The following is a 23,160-nucleotide window of genomic DNA, read 5'->3' as shown; positions in this document are numbered from 1 at the left end:
ATGCCTTTAAATTTAATCATTATACCTGTAATTTTGGGAAATTCTTTTAGTGTTGAGTGTAACATCATATAAAAGGTGAATGAGCCAACAGTAGCAACACAAGTTTTGCTTAGAAAGATAAACAGTATGGAGTCTATAATGCAATGTATACATGTACGTAGATGCTGCATACATCAGTATATAGCTGTCCATTTGTACAGGTGCAAGAAAATAGGACACCTATCTTCAAAATTCCCACCTTTTATAAGATTGACACTTAAGATTATCTCATGGTTTGGCCCTTCTACCAATCAAAGTATAACCAAATCCAAAAGAATCCAAAACTAAAACAGTTTAGCTTAAAACTCTAAGACACTGTAAGATCAGAAATACTTTTTCTTGCGAAAGATGTACATACATTCAGTCCTGCTTCTTGTGACTGTCATCCATCCAGGAAAGGAAGCTTCACTTTCTGCTGCCCCTGTGTGGGGCCACAGTGCTGTATCCAACTTCCCCCTTCCCAAACCAGACTCAGGCCTCACAGGGAAGGCAGCCACAACACAGAACAACTCCCAGGACTGGTAGACAGGGATTCAACAGATGATTCAACAATCAAGGCATGTATTTCACAAGCAGGTTGCATTCTTTTTCTTTAGTGGACCCTAAGTACATCAGTGTCACAACCACTAACCAAACACCTCCAACTGAACAACTTCCCATTCATTGGGGTGATGTTGAACACAAAAACTGAACCCAAGCCTGAATTTATTCTTCTTGACCTGTCAATCCTTGTGCAATTTTCATTTTTATTTTTTTTTTAATTTAAAACAAGAATTCTATGAATCCACCAATTCACCACCTGCTTTAAATCACTCTGGGTTAGCTCAGTTTTGGAAGTCTACAGGATTGACATGAAAATGAAGCTCTGTATTTGTCTATCCTCTAGGCATGGACTTGGCAAGCCAATACTGTCCCCTGAAACAGAGTATTCTTCCATGTACCACCTCTACCACCTCCTTCCACACCAGAAGGAGGAATTGAAAATTGTCACACAATAATGCAGCTACATATACACAGCTACATCTGAGTCAGGGATTAAAAACTTCTTTCAATTAACAATTTGATGAGACTTTCTTTACCTAATCACTGAACAAGTGCATATTTCTGCTCTGAAATGTTTTCAGAGAAGTACTTTTATAGATGGAATTTACATGCAGCATAATGAGGGAGAAAAATGATGACAAACTGATAATGCAGATCCTTTTTCAAAAATCAGTTTTATCTTTAATTGTTACATTCCAAAGGGGATATATGAAAGTTAGTCATCTAGCAACTGTATAACCTCTGCAGAGAGATGAGTACAGAGTCACAGATAAAAAAATACACCTAACTCCCAAGATGACAGGTGCTAGAGAAAGTATGTGCCTTACACCATCAATCCAGACAAATGCAGAAAGATTTTTATAATAAATATTTCATCATATACTAACTCCTGAGACTTTACCCATGAAAAGAAAGGGAAAGATTTTATAAGAGCTATCATACACCTACAATATATTAAGCTATTAAAGCAAAATAGAACAAAATGTCAACACTGTCTTGAATGTGCACTGCATTTGAATTTATCTACATCACAGTACTTGAAATATGCAGCTCCAGGAGTCAGTGTCCACTTATGTTTTGCCTTAAATCTGCAGACATCACTTGTCATACAAGCATCTTGAAAGTACGAGTGCAAGAAACCAAATGATGATCACAGCCAGCAGGGTTTCATTCTCTGAGACCAAAACTACACTGCAAGACTTCCATTTCCAATACCTAGCATCAATCAGCAGAAAATCCAAGTATATTTACAAAAGATCTTTACATAAAGTGATTAGTGAGTTGTAAGTAATTACGGTGTTCCCAGGTACTTTTTAACCACATAAATAGTAGAGAGAAATATATAGTTAAAAACCACCATGAAGTCACAACTGTAAATAATGTACCACAGTGGCAACCCAAGGTATCTTAGGGTTAGTTTTCTTTTCAGTTTTGTTAGTAAAAGCCATTTGAAAACTCAAAGATTTAAGCTTTTGGTTAACTAATCTGTTTAAACTGTTTCCACTCTAGTACATTCCTTCAAAGTTCAAATACTTTTATAATTTGCTTTTTTTAAATCAATAACAAATCGTTCAAGAAAGCTCTTCTGAATTGGCAGGATCAGGAAGACTTCTGTCAGCTCTTTCCATCAGTCCACACGCCTGGAGTTCCTTCCCTGAGCCCCACTTAGCTGAGCACAACGTGTCGGTCAAAGACAGACTTGCGCTGCTCCTGGACCTGGAGCTTCCAGCGCTGCTGGGCGTATTCCACTTTGTTCAGCACGTTGGCGCGGCTCCGCGAACGGGCCAGCACATCGTGGGCGTTAGCGAAAGGCTGGTGGTCCTGGAATGGCAAAAATCCACGGTTACTCCTCAGAAGTTCCAGCTGCAAGTCTTTTGTGTTGTTACATTCCACAGGATGTGGGGGTTGGCTTGGTTTCGGTTACCTTTTTTTTAAGGTAAATGAGATGTTCCAACAAGCTGGTCAGTAACAATGACCAAGCAAGTTTTTGAATTGTTGGAACTGTACTTCAATTTCTCATTCACAGGAACTTCCAGAGATTTCCCAAACAGACCACACTTCATTGAACTGTCAATTACCCGCTGCCATGAGAGACACCACGGAGAGCTGCAGGATCAGACCCACAGTCTTGCATCCATTTGCAGCCCAGAGCAGACCCAGGCACCCCCTTCACTCTGGTGAATGCACTTCACAACTGAATTAGGGTCAGTTCCCTGCCAGCTCCTGGCCATTTCCTGACAGGCACTTCAGGATGTTCACACAGCTTCTATATCAAACCAACACACTCTGATGTTTACCAAACTAAGCCTATTGTGCAGAGTTGTCTGAAAGCACAGTGTCAATACAGCTGTTTAAGTGACAGAGCTCAACAAGAACCGAGTGCTTGTTTAACTTTTACTCTCTCTGTTTTCTAACAGTACCTGCAAGCCTTTAGTTTCTGCTAGCAAATATAGCCAAGTCATAAACAGTGAGAGTTGGAACTGAACTTCTTATATGGCCATTAAAGTGTTTGGACAGAGTCATGCTGCTAAAGCTACTCTAGAAAGCATCACACGCACAATGCATAATGAAAAATAACATAACTATGTCCTATTTATCCTTTTTATCCCTACATTTCATATTCTTTTTTTTTTCCAGAACACTTTTGAAGACATTTATATTAATGGATACTTTATTTGTGATATGACGGTGCAGAGCAGCTCAATGACAACTGTCAGCTGTACATAGATTATCATTAATGATACCTACTGAAATGATTGCTCTAAGTTCCAAAGCCACTATGAGAATTAAAAAAAATATGCTCACAGAGAACAAGAGAAAATCCCTGATCAAAAGAGCCATCATCTCACCATAAAAAGTTATACAACTGGATATACCTAGAATGGGCATTTAACAGGAGACAGGTCATTCACAGGGGGGAAAAAAATCATAATAGCAACACATGGTTTGCTACTGTAAAACACATGGTGGGAGACAGGACAATCTAGATGGGACTGGCCTTCCTGACTAACAAGATTCTCAGCTCCAAGGTCAGATACTCTCAATTTCTATGTAGACAATAAAGGGAAAAAAGAATTTAAGAAAGAGGACTAAGGAAGTGCCTTTAATTCATCAGTTGCCACTGTCACCAATGAGCAACAAGAAAGACTGAACACACTGCCTTGAAATTCAGACACAAAATCCATGGACATGGTATTTTTGAAGTGTGACAAGAATGTCTCAAAAATTTGCAAGAGGGAAGGCACGAATGGGGATAATTCGTATAATTCTTAAATGATGTTATGTTCACAGAATAGCTACAGCAAAACATAACATTGGTTAAGAGGGATCCAGACTTTGAGGTAAATTCATTCTGCAGTTAATCCAAACTCTGCCATGGAACTTAATGCACTTCTTCCTTCCACCTACAACCAAAAGACTATCTCATATTTGGAGGCATTAAGATAATTTATCTAAGCTATAAATTTGTCTGAGATACAGCATACAGCACAAGCTCACTTAATTCAAGTTGGAGCTGCCCAATTTGCTATAAGGATGCACACAGAGAAAGAATCATTCAAATACTTCAGTTGAAAAAAAAAATATAAAACAACAAACTGTCAACCCAAAATCCTCCAAGAGGTGACTGGGAAAATCTTGCATTGCAATACAAAGACAGTTGAAACATGTCTACATGTAATACACAGGGAAGTTCAGAAACAGTGGGACAATCATCAGCCTTCTTCACTTATAAAGGTGTTTCTGTTTGCTAAGGGGATAATTAGCATTCAAAATTAAGCTTTTTCCTAGATAATAGTTTTTATCAGTTATGCTTTATGCACCTTGATTTCATAAAAAAAATCTATGTGCTAGAGACTGGAAAGGCCAGTAATGACAGGAAATCATGTCACTACTCCCTTTCTTGCCCCCCAAAAAACTCTTCTGATCTGCTGGAATATACTGCCACATTTTGATTTCTGGCTGTTATACCAATAAATTATTTCAGCATCCATCACTATTCTGCTTCATTATAGCAATTTCTTCTTGAAGTTTTCACATCAAGAAACTCAAACTGGAACATTAGAAGATGCAACCTCCACAGTTTCTTTTTGTAGAGAGCAATCTAAGCAGTAAGGACATTCCGTAACAATGATCACCGGCAAGACTGGATCATTAACTCTTAAAAAGTTATACTCCTGTATATTCTTAGTTATATTCCTGCAGTTTCTTCTCTGTGAAAACAAATCTGCACCTTGAGCTGGTATAACTGAAGCAGTTCTCATCTTACTACTTTCCAGCCCAGTGAAAAATGAAAGAGTGGCTTCACAGAAATCATTACATACCTTTGTTTTCCTCTCCTATCAGGAAAAGCATTTAGTGCCTGGCTAAAAAAAAAAGCTGCTCACCCCAAATAATTATTTATCAACCAACCATCCCAATCTTCATGCTAACCAAGGGCACAAAGACTCTGGTGAACTCACCCCAATGTCTTCATCACTTTGTATGAGCTGTGAATGTCCAAGGAGACGCCTCTTCAGGATGGGTTCCACCAGGGTAAGGTACACCATGTACAGAAGAAGCAGACCCAAAATGGACAGGTATATGATGATTGTCACCTACATAATACAAGCACAGTTTATGCCAAGATTGTGACATTTCCTCCCCAGTCTCACAACAGGCAGCAAGGACCAAAATCTGAGTACAGGCAAAGTTTGATCTTTGGCAGAGTCACCAGATGACTTAAAAGCCAGAAAGAAAGGAAAACTAACAAACTACAACATGGTATTAAAAGGGTTTAAGGCAGCTTGAAACACCGAGACCTTGCAAAGAATCTTACGCTATGCCTCTTAAAACAATTCAGTGTTATAACTCTCACTTCCACCAAGTCAACTGTTCAGCCTGGCCATTAAACAGGTGACAAATTTGGGGCATCACCCAGTGATCTCCCATTGTCTAGCACCGACCTGCATTTAGTCACCAAGAAAACAAAACAATACACCAAACTTCTAAAATCCCAAAATACAGTAGTCTGTGTTGTCAAAAACCAAAAGACATACTGCAGTCTATTCAACAGCAGTCCAGGCCTTAATGGCTCCAGTTGAACAAGAATGTGAAGAGCACAGAAAACCACTGTTAGAACAGATGGATAAAAAATATTTATAGCAACAAAGTAAGGCAGCTGTGTAATGAGAGGCCCTCTGAAGTAATAAGGAAAACAAAGCCCAAAGCTTGACAAAATGCCTTAGAACACTCAGAATTTTAGCAATGTGTAAAGTCTGATCTCTAAAGTGGAGATCTTCAATAAAGGGTCTCGGGTTCACTTCTTCAGCTAAAGTTTGATGCTATTGTTACTGCTCAAGATTGTGAACAACTGCTACCAAAGAAAAGGTTCATTTTAGGCTACCTTAGAACAATTTTCTTTTTAAAAACAGCATTTCTCTAAAAGACAGACATATTTACTAAACAGCTGAAGTCTTTAATATATGCCAACAGAATTACACTGCTTACCTTAATTGTGACTGAGCTTCTCTCCTCATACTTGCACTCACAACGTAAACAATAAGCTTCTACATCAGGTCCAGGGACAGGCATAGGCTCCACCACATGGAGACAGTCACTGAGGAAACACAAAAACTGCCCAGTCAGTTTTGAGCTGGCTTTAGCTGGGCTGTTCCACTCTGCTGCAGGAGCTGAGACACTCAGCTTGCTTAAGTTCAGTTGTTCTAAACTGCAGGTACAAATAAATTGCTATGCCACAGTTATATCACTTAAACAAGAAATTCTGCTACTGACAAGCTGCTAAACAAGTTTTAAGATCTTTCTAACTCAATACAGTGTCTTCATTTTTCCATGGAACAATTAAAGCTGTTGGCAGAACAAGTCTGAGGATATGAATCCAGCACAAATGCATCATTTGACACTGACATCATGGATAAACTAAATTTCATCTACTAATTCCACTTCTTCCTTCACCATACTCATAAGAGCCTTATTCCATCCTTTCACTGTCTGGGGAGATTAGCCTCTCTTTGACGTTCATGAACTGAGTTTCTTTTTTCTTGTCATCACAAGGTACAGACATTGGAAAAAAAAAAAAAAAAGGAAATCAGATGTCAGGTTGTTTCTGTAAGCAGCAAGACAGTGAATAAAGAGCTTTGAGCAAAAGCATTTGACTTAAAATATTACTAGATGCAAGTCAGTCCCCTGTGGAAAAGCGTGGTTGACAATATTATGGGCACTCTATAGCACAGCATTAAAATCAGCTGCCATGAGACAACTGCTCCCAACAACAACTCACATAATGTTGGTCTTCCTGCTGACTCAGGCTGTTATTCAGAGTTCAGACCCCCAGGGTCCACACAAAGCACTGACAGAACCAGAATCCTGTTCCACCTTTCTCCTGGTTACCTCAGTGTTGGCACAGTCAGCAGCGGGTAGTAAAACAAAAGACCTGAAGTGACAGCAGCTGCCTGGGACTCAACACTTTACTGGGCTAAATTACAGTGCTGCAATCACTCAGCTGGGCACCAGCTCATCTCTTCTGTCTTCTTTGTACTTCTTCTTCATAGCTGCACCTGCTGAGTGCTACCTCACAGCCTCTGGAGGATTTATCTTTCTCATTTATGTGAAAGCAGAACTACATTTTCCTCTGTGGAAGAATGCAGCACTCAAGCTACAAAAATCAAAAATACATTGCCAGGTACAATCTGTGCTATTGCTGTTCCTACAACTGAGAGTTTGTATCAAGGTACTGCCCAAGTACTGTAGAAATCTTGTATCTTGGTTAAGTACAGTAGTAAGTTTGTTACTGAGAATGTAAGAAATATTAATATCAGCATTTTTTCTTCTCCAAGTTGCTAGAAGGTGCAAAATCCAATGGAACCTCACAAAACTCCAGAAACAACAGTTCCTAAATGATGGGATGGTTTTCAAGAGTAGACCAAGCAAAGACAACATTCCCAAATCACAGTTCCAGATTTGTGTTCCCTTGCCTTTACACCATTCCAAGTCACTGGATTCAAAATACACCACTTTCTTCCCTTTTACTACTCCCAAGTCTAAATAAACAATTAAAATGCAAGCAAGCAAACCAAAACAGAAGACAGGGAAAAAACTATGGGGTCTAAGCCTTGTCCCTTGCTAGAGCTGAATTCTGAATTCTGAAATGTAAGAAAAGCTCCAGTAAGTTATGGAAATGCTCTGCTTTGTCCTGGCACCACCATAGGAGAGTAATCACTACAGAACAAGCCTTTAGCCAGTAAGATTTATTATAATTTTGTATGTGCCACACACACTCACCAGTCTTTCTGTGAAACATTTTTGTTGTAAATATGGCCTGAATGGTCCTTGTAAGGAGGGCAGATGCATTTACACCGGACATCCTCAGAATTCTAAAAGTGAAGCAAACAACATGCTTAGTACAAATTATCCTAAGTTATCATATAATTCATATTTTCAGGGGTACAGAAGGTATTCTTCACAAAAGACTTGAAATATTTAACACAAATTACTTGCAAGTATCTTTGAACAGTCTTACTCAGGACTTCCTACAAGTTTAAGAACAACCCTTCAGAATTACTAAGTGAGTAGAGCAATTTGTCAAGTAACACTACTATTTGAGATAGAAACACAATCTTGAGGGGGGGAAAAGTGGAGTCTAAACTCATTCCTCTTTCTAAGAAAAGCCACACATGCAAAAATTGCTGACATTGATTACTCAACTATTCAGCTTACAAGGACAGTTGTTTAACAGATACAGTGATGAGCTTAAAAGGAATGAGAGAATACTAAGCTTACTTTAGCAAATAGTAAGAGACAAAGGATAAACGTGGCTTATCTAAAGTTCAAGGCAATTTCAAGCAGCCTTACAAAATGTGTGAACAAGTATTGGTAATGAACTTCTACACTGAACAGCCAAGTCAGAATAACACTAAGTGGGCATAGCTGGAAAACCCTGACTGCAGTAGCACAGAATCAAATAAAGGGTTGGGCTGGAAGGGACCTTAAACCAGTTCCAACTCCATTGCTACAGGCAGGGACAGCTTCCACTATCCAGGTTGCTCAAAGCCCCATCCAAGCTGGCCTGGAACACAGGCAGGGTCGGGGCATCCACAACTTCTCTGGGAAACCTGTGCCTCACCACCCTCACAGAGAAGACTTTCTTCCTGATATCCAATCTAAACCTACCCTCTTTGTCCTGACACTACCTGCCCATGTAACCAGTTCTCCATCTCTCTTACAGATTTCAGGTACTGCAATTAGGTGACCCCGGTGCCTCCTCCACACTAAACAATCCCAGTTCTCGCCACCTTTCCTCACAGGAGAGGTGCTCCAGCCCTGTCATCACTTTCATGGCCTCCTCTGGACTTGCTCCAACAGCTCAAAGTCCTTGCTGTGCTGGGGACCCCAGAGCTGGGTGCAGCACTGCAGGGGGGTCTCAGGAGAGCAGCGTAAAAACTCCAGCTACCACACACTCTACACCAAACCGCTGCTGCTCTCACCACAGAGCCATCAAACCGCTGATTACCATTAAAAAGGAGAAAATTCAGAGGTATTTGGAGGAAATCCAAACGCGGCTACTCTGACTGTAGAAGACAGGGAACCACGCAGAGAACCACGGCAGCAGTCCCAAGTATGAGCCCAGCAGGGCCAAGAGCAGAGCGGGGCACTCAGCGCGGGTGGGGCCGCCCAGCGAGCGCCGCTGGAGCTGCCCAGCCCCGGGAACAGCAGCTCCATCTCCACTCGGGGTTTTGTGTCACGGTGTCCCCGGGCACCACGGCAAAGCGACATCTATGGCTACGAGCTTACGGGGAGCGCAGGAACCGGGGCTGGCGCCGAGGCCGCGCAGCCGGGCCTTGCTCCTCCGCCGAGCGGGGCAGAACAGCGCCCGCCCGAAACCACCGGCTCCGCCCTTCCCCTAGAGCCGGCCGGGGCAGCGGTGCGACCGGGGAGGCGGAACGACCCGCGGGAGCCGAGCGCCCGGCGGGGGCGTCGGACAGAGGGAGGGAGGGAGGGCCCGGGCCCGGGCCCGGGAGCACCACCGTCAACCGTCCCCCCCCCGGTCCCCCTCCGCTCCGCTCACCTTGGCCTCGGCGCCCAGCCCCACCAGTGCGGCCAGCAGCAGCAGCAGCGAGCAGAGGCGCGCCCCGCCGGCCGCCATGTCGGGCCCCGCCGCTCTGTGGCCGCTCTACCGCCGCTTGTCGCCGCCGGGCCGCCGCCGGGCCCCCGCCGCCATCACTTCCGCCCGCCGCCGCCCTCACGTGAGGCGCCGTCCGTCGCGGTGCCGACCCCGCGGGAACAGCGGCGCCGCGCCATGGTTCCGGCGGGCGGGCCGGCCGGCACAAAAATATTCCTGGAATATTCCAGGGTTGGAAGAGAATTCCAAGATCATCCAGTCCAACCACTAATCCAGCACTGTAACCACTAAACCGTATCACTGAGCGCCAGATCCAGAAACCCCCTGAACATCTCTAGGGATGGTGACTCCACCACCTCCCTGGGCAACCTATTCCAATGCCTGACCACGCTGACCGTGAAAACATTTTTTCTGGTATCTAATCTGAGTATCCTCTGTCTCCGCTTAAGGCCACTTCTTCGAATCCTCTCACGGAAGGCACAGCAGAAGATACAGTCCCCACCTCAGTGCACCCTCCTTTCAGGCAGGGATGAGGTCTCTCCTGAGCCTCCTCCAGGCTAAACAAACCTATCTCGCTCAGTCACTCCTCATAAGACATCTTTTCATAAGACATATTTTTTCATGAGCCTTGTTACCCTTCTCTGGACACACCTTAGTACCAACATGTCCTTTTTTAAAGAGAGGTAGGGCTGGCTGGCCTGTAGTTCCTCCACTCTTGGCCCTGTTGGAATGGGTTAGAAATGATTATTAGAAGCACTCTAAATGAGGTGTGTGAGCAGCGTATAATCCAGTTTTTACACATCTGAACACACAGTTATAGAAATTTTCATGCATTTTATAGACAGCTGTTTCTCTGAGAAGACATCACTAAAATCCAGCAATGTTCTTCATTTGTCAAGTGATTCATTATTTCCACCCAAGAGCTGTGTTCACCTTCTTGCAGAGGACAGCCAGCCTTGGTGAGAAGCAGAATTTCCAGCTGTGGCTCCTGTCAGGAAAATTAACCCAGAAACACCAGAGGTTTATGTCCAAAAAGGAGACAGAGGAGTCCTTTTACTTTATTCGAATAAAGGGAGAGGCCATGGGGCATTCCCCTGGGGTCTCTCCAGTTTTTGGAGGGAGCAGCCTCCTTTTTATCCTGATTTCCCAGCCACATATCTTCTCTTTCCCCATAGGCTGAGGTACTTGAGAGGTACAGACTTCCAGGAATGCCTGATACCTAAGATTCCCCTCTAATGTATAACCCCCCCACTCTTAATTCTTAACTCTTGTGGAATTTATGGTGTTTCCCCAGTGTCCCCTTCATCTTTCACTCAATCAGTGGAATCCATCCCATTGTTTCTTTTATCTCTCAGTGATAGTTTAATTCTAGCAGCAGACCCACAGCTTGTTTGTAAAGACAAACCTGTCATTCCTTTCATTCCTAAGACCTGAGTCTCCCCTACTTGTGTAGGGACCCCAAACCCACCTGACCCTGCCAGGGCTGGACCCAGCCTGTCCTTGGCACAGCAGCTGCTGCTGAATAAGGGTTTGAGCCCAGCCTAAGAAACAGCTCGGGCTCATCTCAGCTCCTCTGACACCTCCACAGAGGAGCAGCAGGCGGTGTGACTCAGCCCATTTATTCCTTCTCCTTTCCATGCCCTCTGTCATTCTTGTAGCCATTCCTATACCAGAAGGGACCCCACATGAAAAGTGGAGAGGGATAAGAGCAGGTATGACAGGACAAGGGGAATAGCTTCAGACTGAGAGTAGGTTTAGATGAGATATTAGGAAGAAATTCTTTACTGTGAAGGCATTGAGAGACTGGCACAGGTTGTTAAGACAAGCTGTGGATCCCCATCCTTGATAGTGTTCAAGGCCAGGTTGGTTGGAGCTCTGAGCAGCCTGGTCTAGTAGAAGTTGCCTCTTCCCATGGCAGTGGCATTGGAACTAGGAGGATCTTTATTGTCCCTTCCAACCAAAACCATTCTACCATTCCATGGTTCTCTGTCTGAACTCCCAAGCAACAAAGCTGTACATGGCTAGAAGCTGTTCTGTTTCCCCTCTCCCTCCCCAGCCCCCGCTCAGTGCCTGTAATTTCATAATCCTTTAGATTCAGTAGACTTTTCAACGGTGCTCTTCACCCCTTCCTAATACAATAGGTTGTGCAACGCTAGCAGTGCATCAGATATCTCGGGAAAGGAGCTCGAGTTACTATGGAAACACAAAACACCTTTACTTCAAATTCAGGGAAAATTGCCTGACTGTAATGAGTGTGCACTAGGTTTCAGCCTTAGCCAAACAATTTGTCTATTTAATGGCTGTATCTGCAATGGAAGTGTTTTGAAGCATGAAGGTGGCTCTGTGTCTTCCCCACCACCCACAGCCATAGTCTACAATGGGCAGATTGACTGCTGAGTTGAAAAACATGCTGAATCTTTAGAAAAACCCAGATCACATTTTGAGCTGAAGTAAACAATACGCAGTTTCAGAGGCATCACTGCCTTTGGAAGAATTTGGTGTAGGAAAAGAGAGCCTGGTAAACTAACTTTTTTAACCCATTCAGACAGTTCTGATACACAGGTAATAAATGTGCTTTGATTTAGGTGGCTGGAGCAGCCTTTGGAACCTTCAAGCCCAGTCTTGGAGCTTCCTCAAAGCCAGGAACACCAGAAAAAATAACCAGGAAGTTGTGAGCCACAGGCTCTTGGTGCTGCAGGAGGTAAAGGTTACTCCTTCCAGAAGATGAGTCCGTACAATGATAAGTGATTAGGTAAGCAAAGCTCCTGGATTAATTATTAAGAAAAGAACAGAAAAAACCTGGCAGTTTCAGTCTTAACATTTAGATTTTTTTCAGTTTTTTTTCAATTCATTTTTTTCAATGTATTTATCAGCACACCAGTATCAGAAGCAATACTGTTAAACTACAGTTTAAAAAAAAAAAGATGAAAGACAGCTAAAAATGTATATAAATTTGATTTTGAGGAAATTATTAAATGACTGCCATGACTATAATTGCTTTCCAGCTTGCTAATCTTCCAGACGAGCTGAAGATATGTTTCATCTTCAAGAGAGCTCTCCCTGGATTATCAGCAGCATCTGAGCTCTTGTGGCAGCAGGCTGCTCCCTGCACTGCTAACTCTGTCCTTACTGAACCAATCCTCTTCAAGTTAATGGAGCTGAGCTCTCTCATCTAGTTTGCTTTTTAAAAACAACATACACCCTGCTTTAATAGCAAGATTTGTTTGAGGGTTGTAACTATACACTGGCCTCTCTAAGCTAAGCCTTGCACTTTCCTGTCAGCGTGCTGTGTCGAATTATGGGTTTTACAGTTTTGTAGCTGCTCTCCTGTTTGTCTCTGTTATCAACACTCACACACCAAGTGCCCCCAAGAACTGCTGGCAGTGTCTTTGATCATTCAAAGGCTATGGAGAGGGGACAGCCCTGGTCCCCCCTGGAGAGGTGAGCAGGGGGTACATCCCCCTGAGCTACTGGGGCACAGCCTGAGCCAGGCTTTTGGGAACAAGAACCACGGCTGTGCAACACAGACACAGCACAGACTGTGCATCTCTAGGCATGGGGCAGGGCAGCTGCTCCAGAGTCACATCTTTCCTGCTCAGTCATCTTACAAAAATAGCTCATTTTTCCATATAGCTTTATATTTCCAGGCACTGTATGTGCAGAGCAAACTCCTGCATTTCCTTTCCTGTGGCAGTAGCCTTCCCAAAGCCACATGGTCTCTGCAGCCAACAGTGGACTAAGGTTGTGCCTCTGCTCCTCCTTACTCTGCTGCACTGATTCACATGTGAATATGGGTATTTTAAAAGCTTTTTTCTGCAAAGTACCTTTATACTCTGTGGTAATTACAATGGACCATGCTGTGCTGTGCCAAATAGGTGTAGGGCAGCTTCACACGCTGCAGCTGAGCTGTCACAGGGTAGATGTTCCTCAGGGCAGGTAGGGATAGAAGCTATTTACCGTCATTTAAATCATCCACATTATGATTATTTTTACTAATGCAAATTGCCATCTTTTTATGTTACTGCAGCCTATTCACATTCAGAATTTGCCTGCTTCCCTTTGTTTTCCCAGCTGAGAAAATCTTTTCATTATCAACAATGATAGAAAAGAAAAATCTGAGGGGATTATGTAAATAAGTGATTGAATCAGCACTTCTGCACTTATTGCCAACATGAAAGTGGTGTGACATTTGCACAGAAGAAAAACAAAGTAAATGCAGATTCTTTTTTTGTCTATTCCCTACGTTCAGTTAAAAAAAAAATGTTAGAATGTTGGCAGCACTTGTTGTCACAGCAGCTTTTACTTAGCAAAGAAACATGGGAAGAGATAATTACAATGTCACTTGCTCTAGGCTAATGAGAAATTCACCTTTCAGTAGATTGGTCATCAGCATCCATCTGAATAAGTTCTGTCACTGGTATTGCATCCCTTTGAACAAACAGCACAGTTTTGTCTCAGTAATTTCTGTTTGGGGCCAAAACCCCAGTGGCTCAGTTCTGGTCTAGCTGCTATTCTGGCCTCGTGGTCCTTGATCTCTGGAGAATACAAAGAGAAATCAATACCAGTGGGCTGCATGGGGTTCAAGGTTTAAAATAAAAACAAGCTCTCCAAATCTGGTTCATCTCAGGGACCCATTACATTACAGTAATGCAATGTAATGGCTCATGGCTTCCTTCCATAACCAAGGCATTATTTTGCAATCTGCTGTCAGGTGTTACATAAAGCCTTTCACAGCAGAAATGCATGCATATGGAAAGGGCAAGCTGGGAAAAGTGTTTACCTCTGTATTTCTATATCTGTATTGATATTTATGATATGAAGCAAATGGGGGGAAGTGCTGAAAGAGCTGTGCATTTATTTTATCTTTCTGTCTCAGTGAATCCACTCCTGACTTTTCTGCAGGCTGTAAGAGTTCAAGGTCCCTCTCTGCTAATGCAAGGTCAGTCAGGGCTCTCACACACTGCAGCAGCTGAGTCCCCACATCACATACATGGGGAACATGCCCTGCTCTGTGTATGGTTTCCATTTGTGACGTGTCATGCTCTTATCAATGCAATCTCTGCTGCATGTCCCTTCCTTCAGCAAAGGACATGTGCTGCAATTACTAGGAACAGCAGCTTGTAGGTGGGACAGGGACTTCAGCTGTTTAACCACAATCTCTAAGTCCTCAGCTCTGGCTTCATCCCTTGCAGCATGAAGAACAGTTTCTGCATTTGTTTGTTTAATCCAAAAGTTATAAATAGCCACTGCCAGCCCTGACCCAGCAAGACCTCGGATGCCCTGCATGTATTGCTCATGGGGGTGACAAGGTCAGTGCTGCTCCACACACTTTGCTGCTCCTTGTTCTAAGCCAGAGAGTTTTTGCTAGAGGCACAGAGGCAAACATGCCCAAAAAAAGGAACCACAGTTTCTTCCTCATACAGAGTAATCCACAAGGATTACTCTGATACATTCATTTTTCCTGTTTTTTATTCAAAGGGATCAGCACTAGAAGGAAAGTCACTATGAATCCAGAATGTGCTCTATCCAGTGCCAGCCATTTCGTTCCAATCTCTGCTGCAGCCTGCATGGAAACACCATAGCCAGGGAGAGAGAGGTTAAAGGCAAGGTAAGATTATGTTTATGATGCAACTCCAAGCATTTTTGTGGCAAATTTTATCATTACTTGCCTCAAACTTGTTGCTAAGCAGAGGGGCTTTCAACGACCTCAGCAAGCAAACTGGGAACCCCTCCATGCACTGGCTCCATTTTCTTCCCTTGCCTGCTATTTTGGTCACTTTTCCAGAGCACATATCAAGCAAGCCCTGGATGGCTGCGGGCCCCTCATTCACACTTCAGCATGGATAGGAAATGAGGAGTGTTCACTCAGCACCTTGCTGGCCTGGGTCAGCAGCAGCAATGCAGTTCCTCTGCAGATGCCTGCTTTAATTAGGAGATCTTTACTTTGCCTGCAGACCTGCAAAATGAAAGCTTGGAGGCAATGAATTGCATTTTGCTCTTTTTTTCTGTTAGCATTTTCAACCTTTATCAGATCTTTTTTTACCTATTGCATTTAGTTCTACTTCCACTGGTCTCTGTGGTGCAAACCAAGTATTCTTTTCCTTTTAAATATATATTCCTAATAATTGAAAGAGCAGGAATGTCTGTATTCTTCTTTATCCAGGAAACCATTCACTACCATTGTTTTTCCCTAGCAACCACAGTATCACACAAAATATTTCTTATAAAGAAAATTCCAACAATTCCACATGCATAGACCTGCACAGAGAAAATAAGCTGCATTCAAAGACAGCATTGTGCAAGGTGAGTCTAATACTTCAGATGACCACAAATACTGACACTATGGCAACATTTTATATTCTGAGCTTGCCCAGCATGGTGATGTACTTGCTGACCAAGATTAACCCTTTGAACCCTTTGTCTGCTGCCATTAACCACTGTGGATGCCAGATTCGCTGGCACAAACACGGCATAAAGTCCTGCACTCAAGTCAGGAGTGACACCACTTCCACACAAAGGGAGATTCTGGCCTTTGCCTTTCATTCAGATTCAATCTCTGCTCTGAGAGCTGGCTGTGCCAGTGCTGCAAACAGCATCGATTTTGTGGCACCGCGCTGCCAGCGTTTGTGCGGAGGATGCGGAGCAGCGAATGCCCTACTTGCTCTGTTCCCATGACAACACCCTGCAAAGCAGCTCCTGCGAGCTTCCCCCTGACTGCCTCATCGCACCTGACAGCGTGCCCAGGCTCCGACTTTCAACCCAGACAAAGCCTCTTCCTTTAATTACCAAAAAGCCTTTCCCAGGGAAGAAAGATCTGTTTGAAATAGCGGTGTTTTGATCGTCAGAGCAGAGGTATTAAGCTCTCCACCACCCAGACACGAGGAGAATGGCTGAGTTTGGTTTGCCATTCATGCTGCATGTTGCTAATGTAATCAGGAATGACTTGAGGGTAGGCTCCAGGACTATATTCTTTTCTTCATTGTATGCTGAAGTGAATTAATACCTAACAGCACTTCAAGTAACTCCTGATTTCATGTAGAAGATGGCAAATAATTGCTTGGAGTAATGTTCTAGAGAAAACAATCTGCCTTTCTTGGGGGTGTGCCTTGTCCTGCCAGTCCTTCAAAAGCTGTGTTTCCATGAGCAAAGCCTTGAGACTGATCAAGCCAGCAGTTCTTCAGGCAAAATGAGCAGGAGCAGGTGAGAAATACGGAGCATAAAGATGAGTTCAGGGCATTGAAGCTGAATGGCAGCAGAGGAAAGTAAAATAAGTTTTCCTGCCTGCCAGTCCAGCGTAATGCTAGAGTGAGGTAGAGGATGATTTAATTTTTTTTTTAAAACTTTTTTCCTGTACAGATTCTTAGTTTTTAATATGTAGACTGAGAGTTCAGTCTGTGGTTTTGGCTGTACCACTCCCAATGGCTCAGTATTTCCTCAATGGGTGCATGTTGTAATCTGGCTAGAAGGGAATCAAAATTAGGCTTGGTAATGAAAAAATGGCAGAAATCCTTACCAGGACTTGTCAAAGGACCTACAAAAGGACTCCTCCAGGACCAAGAGGAGCTTGCAGCTGAATGCTGGTATGGTTCTCTCCTTTCTGAGACATGAATAGCTCTGTGGCTGGGAAGTTCTCTGTCCTGGCATGGCCATGGCCTTACCCAGGACAGGTTTTGGGAGGTGTGAGCAACAGGGGCTCCCTGCACTGTACCTGAGAATGGTAACAGGCCCATAGGTGACAGCATCCTGGGCACTTGCAGCACCTGAACCCATTGGCCCCTAACTGAAGAGTTCAGTGCAGCACAGCAAAGACTCAGAATAAAATCCACTGCAAAAGCCAATTGCCCTGGTAGGCAGAAAGCACTCTGTGGGTTATTGAACTCAGGATGTCCACTGGAAGGCTGTTCATCCTGCTGCTGGGTGACCACAACATGCGTATTTTGATTTGTTCCATTGTCAGTGCTGTTCAGCCCAAGCACTTCTGTGACCCCAGCATCAGCCTGCACAGTACCTTCCACTTAACTCAATTACTGGCTCATTTGCTATTACTTTTTATTTGAGCTGGGCCTTAAAGACCAAATCACGTGTAGTGCAAATTACACAATGTCCATCCTTAACTTGGACGGCTTCAAGCAGGTGCTAAGGAGCAATTAGATCGCTGTCTGTAGAAGCTGCTATTTAACTAAGAAAGAAAAGACAACTCTAAATTAGACAGATGCAGAGACAGCTCAAAGCTTGCTCACACTGATAATGAAAATTAATCAAACATCATTAGCAGTCTCCAGAGAATTCAGTACATCATGTGCTTCTGAGATGTGCTGCTGGTTGTTCTCTGCCTGACAAGAGTACCCACTTCTCTCAGCTCAAGGGCAGAAAAGAGATTTGCTGCATCAATTAAAAGATTAAAATTTGGGGCCTTTTACAGAGAGAGTTGGGAAGCTTTCTTAAAAACCATTTGGGGCAGCCTGTGGCTTAGCAGTGCTGAGCAGCCAGGATCAGAGGGGAGGCCAATAAATGCATGCAGGTGGTTCCACTAAAGACACAGCCTTGCTTTTCCTCCCATGGAGTGGGACTTACCTGGAGACACTCCATTCTGAGCAGTGCTCCCTGGGAGGCTGCTTCTACACCTAAACGCAGCTGTGATGGATAAGCAGCACATTTCATGCAGAGGAGTTGTCAGGAGAGTTGGTTACTAATACCAGTCTCCTAAGGATTATTTTAGCACACAGTTAATTCTACTAAAACCTTATGTCCTTCCTTTTGCCATCCCGCCTTTCTTTTTCATTGTCCAAGTTGCCCTAATTTTAACTCGTCAGCCTCAAAAGCTGGACACCAAGTCCATTCAATTTGTATTGTGTTTAACACACTGGACCCCTGGTTAGAGCTTCTGAGCTTTACAACAATTGAGTTTTGTTTGGGATTTGTGTTTGTGTCCTTTGGATCTGGTTGTTTACCTACCACCACCACTTACGTTTATAGTTTCGTATTGTGGGAATTATGGGGAAGATGAATAACTGACCTTGATAGTCAAAGATCTGTCAGTTCAGGCTTAAAAATCAAGAGAAAAGAATCTAAAAGAGTGAAAAACCTCGGGGTTTGTGTTTGCACATGAGCACATAGTGATGTAGACCTGCAGCCATCCCACAAACCAGTCTTCAGGCTGGTGCACATTATCCCTTCATCCTGTCAGAGTCCTGAGAGCTTCACTCCTGAAGCTGGGCCTTGGGGACTGACCTTTGGGATTGACTCAGTGACCTCCCTGCAGATGTGGCAGTTTGCAGTGCCAGGGATGGGGCTGTGCCTTCGCTGAGCCTGCCCTCTGCTTCATTACTTACCTGAGACCCCCAGGAACAAACAAGACATATTTTTCTCCTGAAGCAATAAGAGGTGCATCTAGATCACCTTAAATTGATTTGGGATGGCAGAGAGTGGAAGTGCAGGGAGAGCAACTGCTGTGGGTCAGTGTCTTCTAATACAATTTTTGAACGAGAATATCCTATTAACTCTCTTTGTACAGATTACAGTGATTCATTGTACTAGAGCTTTCTCCATGTGGCTTTTTTGCAGCTGCCACTGTGCTCAGATGCTCTCTGGATAGGTACAGGTTAACCCAGCAGGCACTCTCTAGCATTTAGAACATTGTCCAGGACCAGAAGAGATATGTCCCCACTGAGATATGTCTCAGCCCTCACAGCTAAGCCTGAGATCTTCACTCTACTCACTACTTCATTGGAAGTCACTGGACAGGACATTGGAAGGTGGCTTGTGACCTCAATACCACAGCATAGGAAGCAGCAGGAGGAAGGAAGGAAATGTCAGGCAGAAGTTTTCTTGCAACAAAACGTGGTCTCAGTTGGAGCAAATTTAACCAGGAGAATGCTAAGCTGTAAATGCCAAGTTAATTAGTCCTCATGCATAATTTGTTTTTAAAAATACACTAATGTCTCCTGAAGGAACTAGAGCCCATTTCCCCTTCTGTTAGCCTTAAAAGTCAATCTGAAAAAATGCCATTGAAGTCTAAACCAAGAAGTATCACGATACTTTCTGTAGAGAAGCTCTCTGTGAGTAGGAGCTTAAAATCCACAGATTTCCTCTCTAAGCCTGCCAAACCAGAAGGCTGAACAGCCTTCCCAGGGCACCTCTCACAGCAGGACCACTTCACTGGATTCTCATATGACTGCACTGTTGAGGCCCAGTTTCTTTGTTACACCAGCTCCAAGCCACATTTTGCCTGGTTATAGGTTTTCTACTTCTCCACCAGCTATCAAAAAGGCTAGTGGCAAAGTCCTGATCATTTTTCATGTGTCCTGATCTCTATTGGCCTGGATAAAACCAGGTCACTGGGCTGCAACTCACTCTTCCCAGCCTTTGTCTTCCACCCAGGGATTTTGAAATGTTTTTTTGATTTGTGATCTAGGAAAGACCCAATGATTAACTCCGAATTATGTTTTTATTTTCAAATGACTTGCCAGCACTGTCTGGTGTTGCACAGTTTCTCTTTGCCCCTGTTCTCCATGACTCAGTATGTTTTGCATCTGTCAAGAGGCTGATCCCTCTCCTGATCACTCCATGTGATCTTGTTTGTGGAGGAACAGAGGACTGAGATTTATAGCAACACTTTAAAATATATTGGTTTTCTCACTGAGGTCACAGATCTCAATATTGCTCCATCCCTTATGCAGTATTTTTCAATGCTGCCTTTGCCAGCATTGCCATTGAGATGCTTCCCAGCTGGCAACACCTGGAAAATTCCATGGCCAGCTGTGCATCCCTGTGTTGCAGGTAACAGGTACTTGACCCTGCCTACCTCCTCCTTACAGCAGAGAGTTTTTAGGTGGTTGGGTCCTGGTCTCCCTCCCCAGTCTTTCTGTCAGTCCTCTCTTAGTGCTCCATCCCTTGCTAGGAGCATCTGGCACCGAGGCAGGGCAGCGGCTTTCTGCAGCCCCGGTGCCACCGTGGGGCTGCTGCCAGCCCGAGCCCGGGGACAGCGCAGCCCGCGGTCCCTGCGCTCCTCCCGAGCCAAGCTCCAGCAGCTGGGTACCACAGCACAGGGTCTGGCAGCTCCATAGGCGATACAAGCCCAGCGGCAGCTCAGAGCGCCAGGTAGGGGTTTCCTCAGCTGCAGTAGCTCCACTGGAGGGAGGAGGTTGTTTCTCTCCGAGAAAGAGAGGTGCGAGGTGGTGAGCAGTAAATCGGTGCCGGCCCTGGCACTGCCGGGGGGAACACAAGCGGCTGGAGCAGCATTAAGAGCTCCCCACCTTCTGCAGATCCCCCACCTGTTTCTGGGTACTGGGCGGGTTGATGTTTCATAAGCACCTAACTTTACACCACTATTCCTTGTGCGAGCCGAGGCGCTTTTCTGGAGGATCCAACCGCGTCTCCCTGCGGGGGCAGCCACGAGCCCCGGGCATCCATCCGACCGCTGCCAAAAAGCCGAGAGAAAGTCCCCGCAGCTTTCCCTCCCCAGCTAATTCCCCTGCTGCCGTGGCTTCCTGTTATTCCTAAACTCCTAATTTTAGGTTGTCGACTGTCTTCATACCCATTTTGGGAGTGATGAAATCTCATCCCGGGGAAGTGGTTGCAGCACCACTCTAGTAACAAAATCATTAAATCAATCGCCTTTGCAGCAAAGCTATCTCTGGTGAAATGTCACTGATACCTGCAGTGTCATCTCCAGAGCCTGCAGCCTTTCGTCAGCTGTGTGCTTGTTAACAGAGGAGGAGGAGGCCAGCACATGGCTGAGCTACTGCCAGCAGTGCAGAGCTCATGGAAAAGAGAAAAAAAAGAGGAATCTCAGCTTAGGAAAAGGAGCACACCTTCAGTTAATGGAAACCTGATACTTCACCTCCATCTATTAAGCAGTAGGTGGTAAAGCAATAAGACCTCAGCTGATGTTTGTCCCATAAAATAAACCCAGCAATATACAGCCCCAAGACATATGTTTATATAGAAATAAGTCATCAAGTTATTTGCTTCTGAGACATAAGAATTAGATTTGTTTTCACAACATGTTGAGCATCACTTCATCATCAGTAATAGAAAAGCCTGTAAAAAAGGACCTCCCTGGAGAGCTATTAGATAACAGATTATCCTGGAGATAACTGTGAAGAGACACCCCAGCAGGTCTCACCTAATCAGCTGCTCTGTTGGTAGAAGTGATGAACAAATGTTGGTGGATCTCAGCAGGACCCAAAATGCATGTGAGTGATGGCTGTAGGGCTGCTCCTGGCAAAGGCCTCTGCCTTTTCACTGCAGAGTGGCCAGCCCAGAAGAACTTAAGCAGCAAATGTGGTGGATGGAGGTGGGGTTGTGGGGTGAGCCCCACTCTGCAGCCCCAGGGTGCTCTCAGAGGGTCTTCTCTGCTGCTGCCTGCCCACATGCCCTCAGGTGCATCACTTACAGTAAGTACAGGCAAGAATTGGGAGCCTGACAGCCACTCTCCACCAGATCTTCAGGTCTCTAAAATTTTCACCGAGTGTTGATGCCGTGCCCACATGGGCCATCTTAATTGCAAGGGCCCAAGCATCAAGATGCTGAATGTTCCACCAGCTTTTGAAGGTCTGCAATGGGCTCACCAGGGTTCTGTTTAATGTCTTCTTCTTTGAGTGCTTTGTCTTGGCTTTAGACATGACCAAAAAGACATGGTCTTGGAGGGAGCAAAGGCATTTCATCCCACCATGCACTGCTGGCCACATGAGCACAAGGGACAGTGCTTTGGCCAAGGAGCAGCTGGCTCACTTTCCCTGAGGCTGCTTGGGAAGGGGGTTGTGCTTGCTGTGAGATGTTTGTGTGCAGCATGACGGCATTAACCAGCTGAATAAAACATTCAACAAAACCCTCCCCCACCCCAGAGGCTTCTCACAATATCCTCTCACAGCTTTCTTTATCTCCTGAGTCCTCCTCATCCCACATGGCTGCAGGCATTGCCTTCTTCTCTGCTCCCAGAACCTGCCAAGAGGTAGCAGGTCCCTCGGTTATAAGGCCTTCCTGCAAACCCCTGTCAGGGAGAGATTGCCAAAGGGGCACAGGCACACACCTGTGCTGGAGAGGGGCACCCAGGGCTTGTGGAGCTGCTCTGCAGCACTCAGCTGCTGTACCCTTTACCCCTGTGACCATGCAAGTGCTTGACACAAAGATCTGATATTATTTCCCCTATTCTGTAATCCCTCTGGACTGAGGTCAGTGCCTGGCCCCTATAGCAGCTGTCCTGTCTTATCCTGCTCACAGGAGCCACCTCTGAAGGGCCACCAGCTCCAGGGCTAGCCCCAGCATGCAGAAGGGATGGAATTTTGCCCATTGATTTTCTATTTGTGTGTGCTGGCACTCTGCTCTCTAGCATCACAAATACAATCTAGAAACCTGTAGCAGCTCCAGGAAGCACAAGATGTTATTTTTGCCTGTACATTGATTCTTCTAATGTTTTTCTCCAATTTATTGCTGGAGCCTGGTTTCTTTCCATGCTCAGA

General features: G+C 44.6%; 1 protein-coding gene across 1 annotated transcript; it reads right to left on the bottom strand.

Moving 5' to 3' along the window:
• Positions 1–1,237: 1,237 nt before the first annotated feature.
• TMEM9B (TMEM9 domain family member B) lies at positions 1,238–9,798 on the bottom strand. The gene is made up of 5 exons (XM_005529022.2): positions 9,644–9,798; positions 7,861–7,952; positions 6,070–6,178; positions 5,043–5,177; positions 1,238–2,403 (listed from the first exon to the last, which is right to left on the bottom strand). The coding sequence occupies exons 1-5, from the start codon at positions 9,719–9,721 to the stop codon at positions 2,248–2,250; spliced, it is 570 nt and encodes a 189-aa protein (XP_005529079.1). The 5' UTR covers positions 9,722–9,798; the 3' UTR covers positions 1,238–2,247.
• Between the last annotated feature and the right edge of the window lie 13,362 nt (positions 9,799–23,160).

Source organism: Pseudopodoces humilis, chromosome 7, assembly GCF_049639895.1.
Source record: "Pseudopodoces humilis isolate 2021_Gansu_Grassland_sample_001 chromosome 7, ASM4963989v1, whole genome shotgun sequence".
Lineage (NCBI taxonomy): Eukaryota > Metazoa > Chordata > Aves > Passeriformes > Paridae > Pseudopodoces > Pseudopodoces humilis.
The sequence above is the reverse complement of the archived record's forward strand: the minus strand, read 5'-3'. Positions and strand labels throughout refer to the sequence as shown.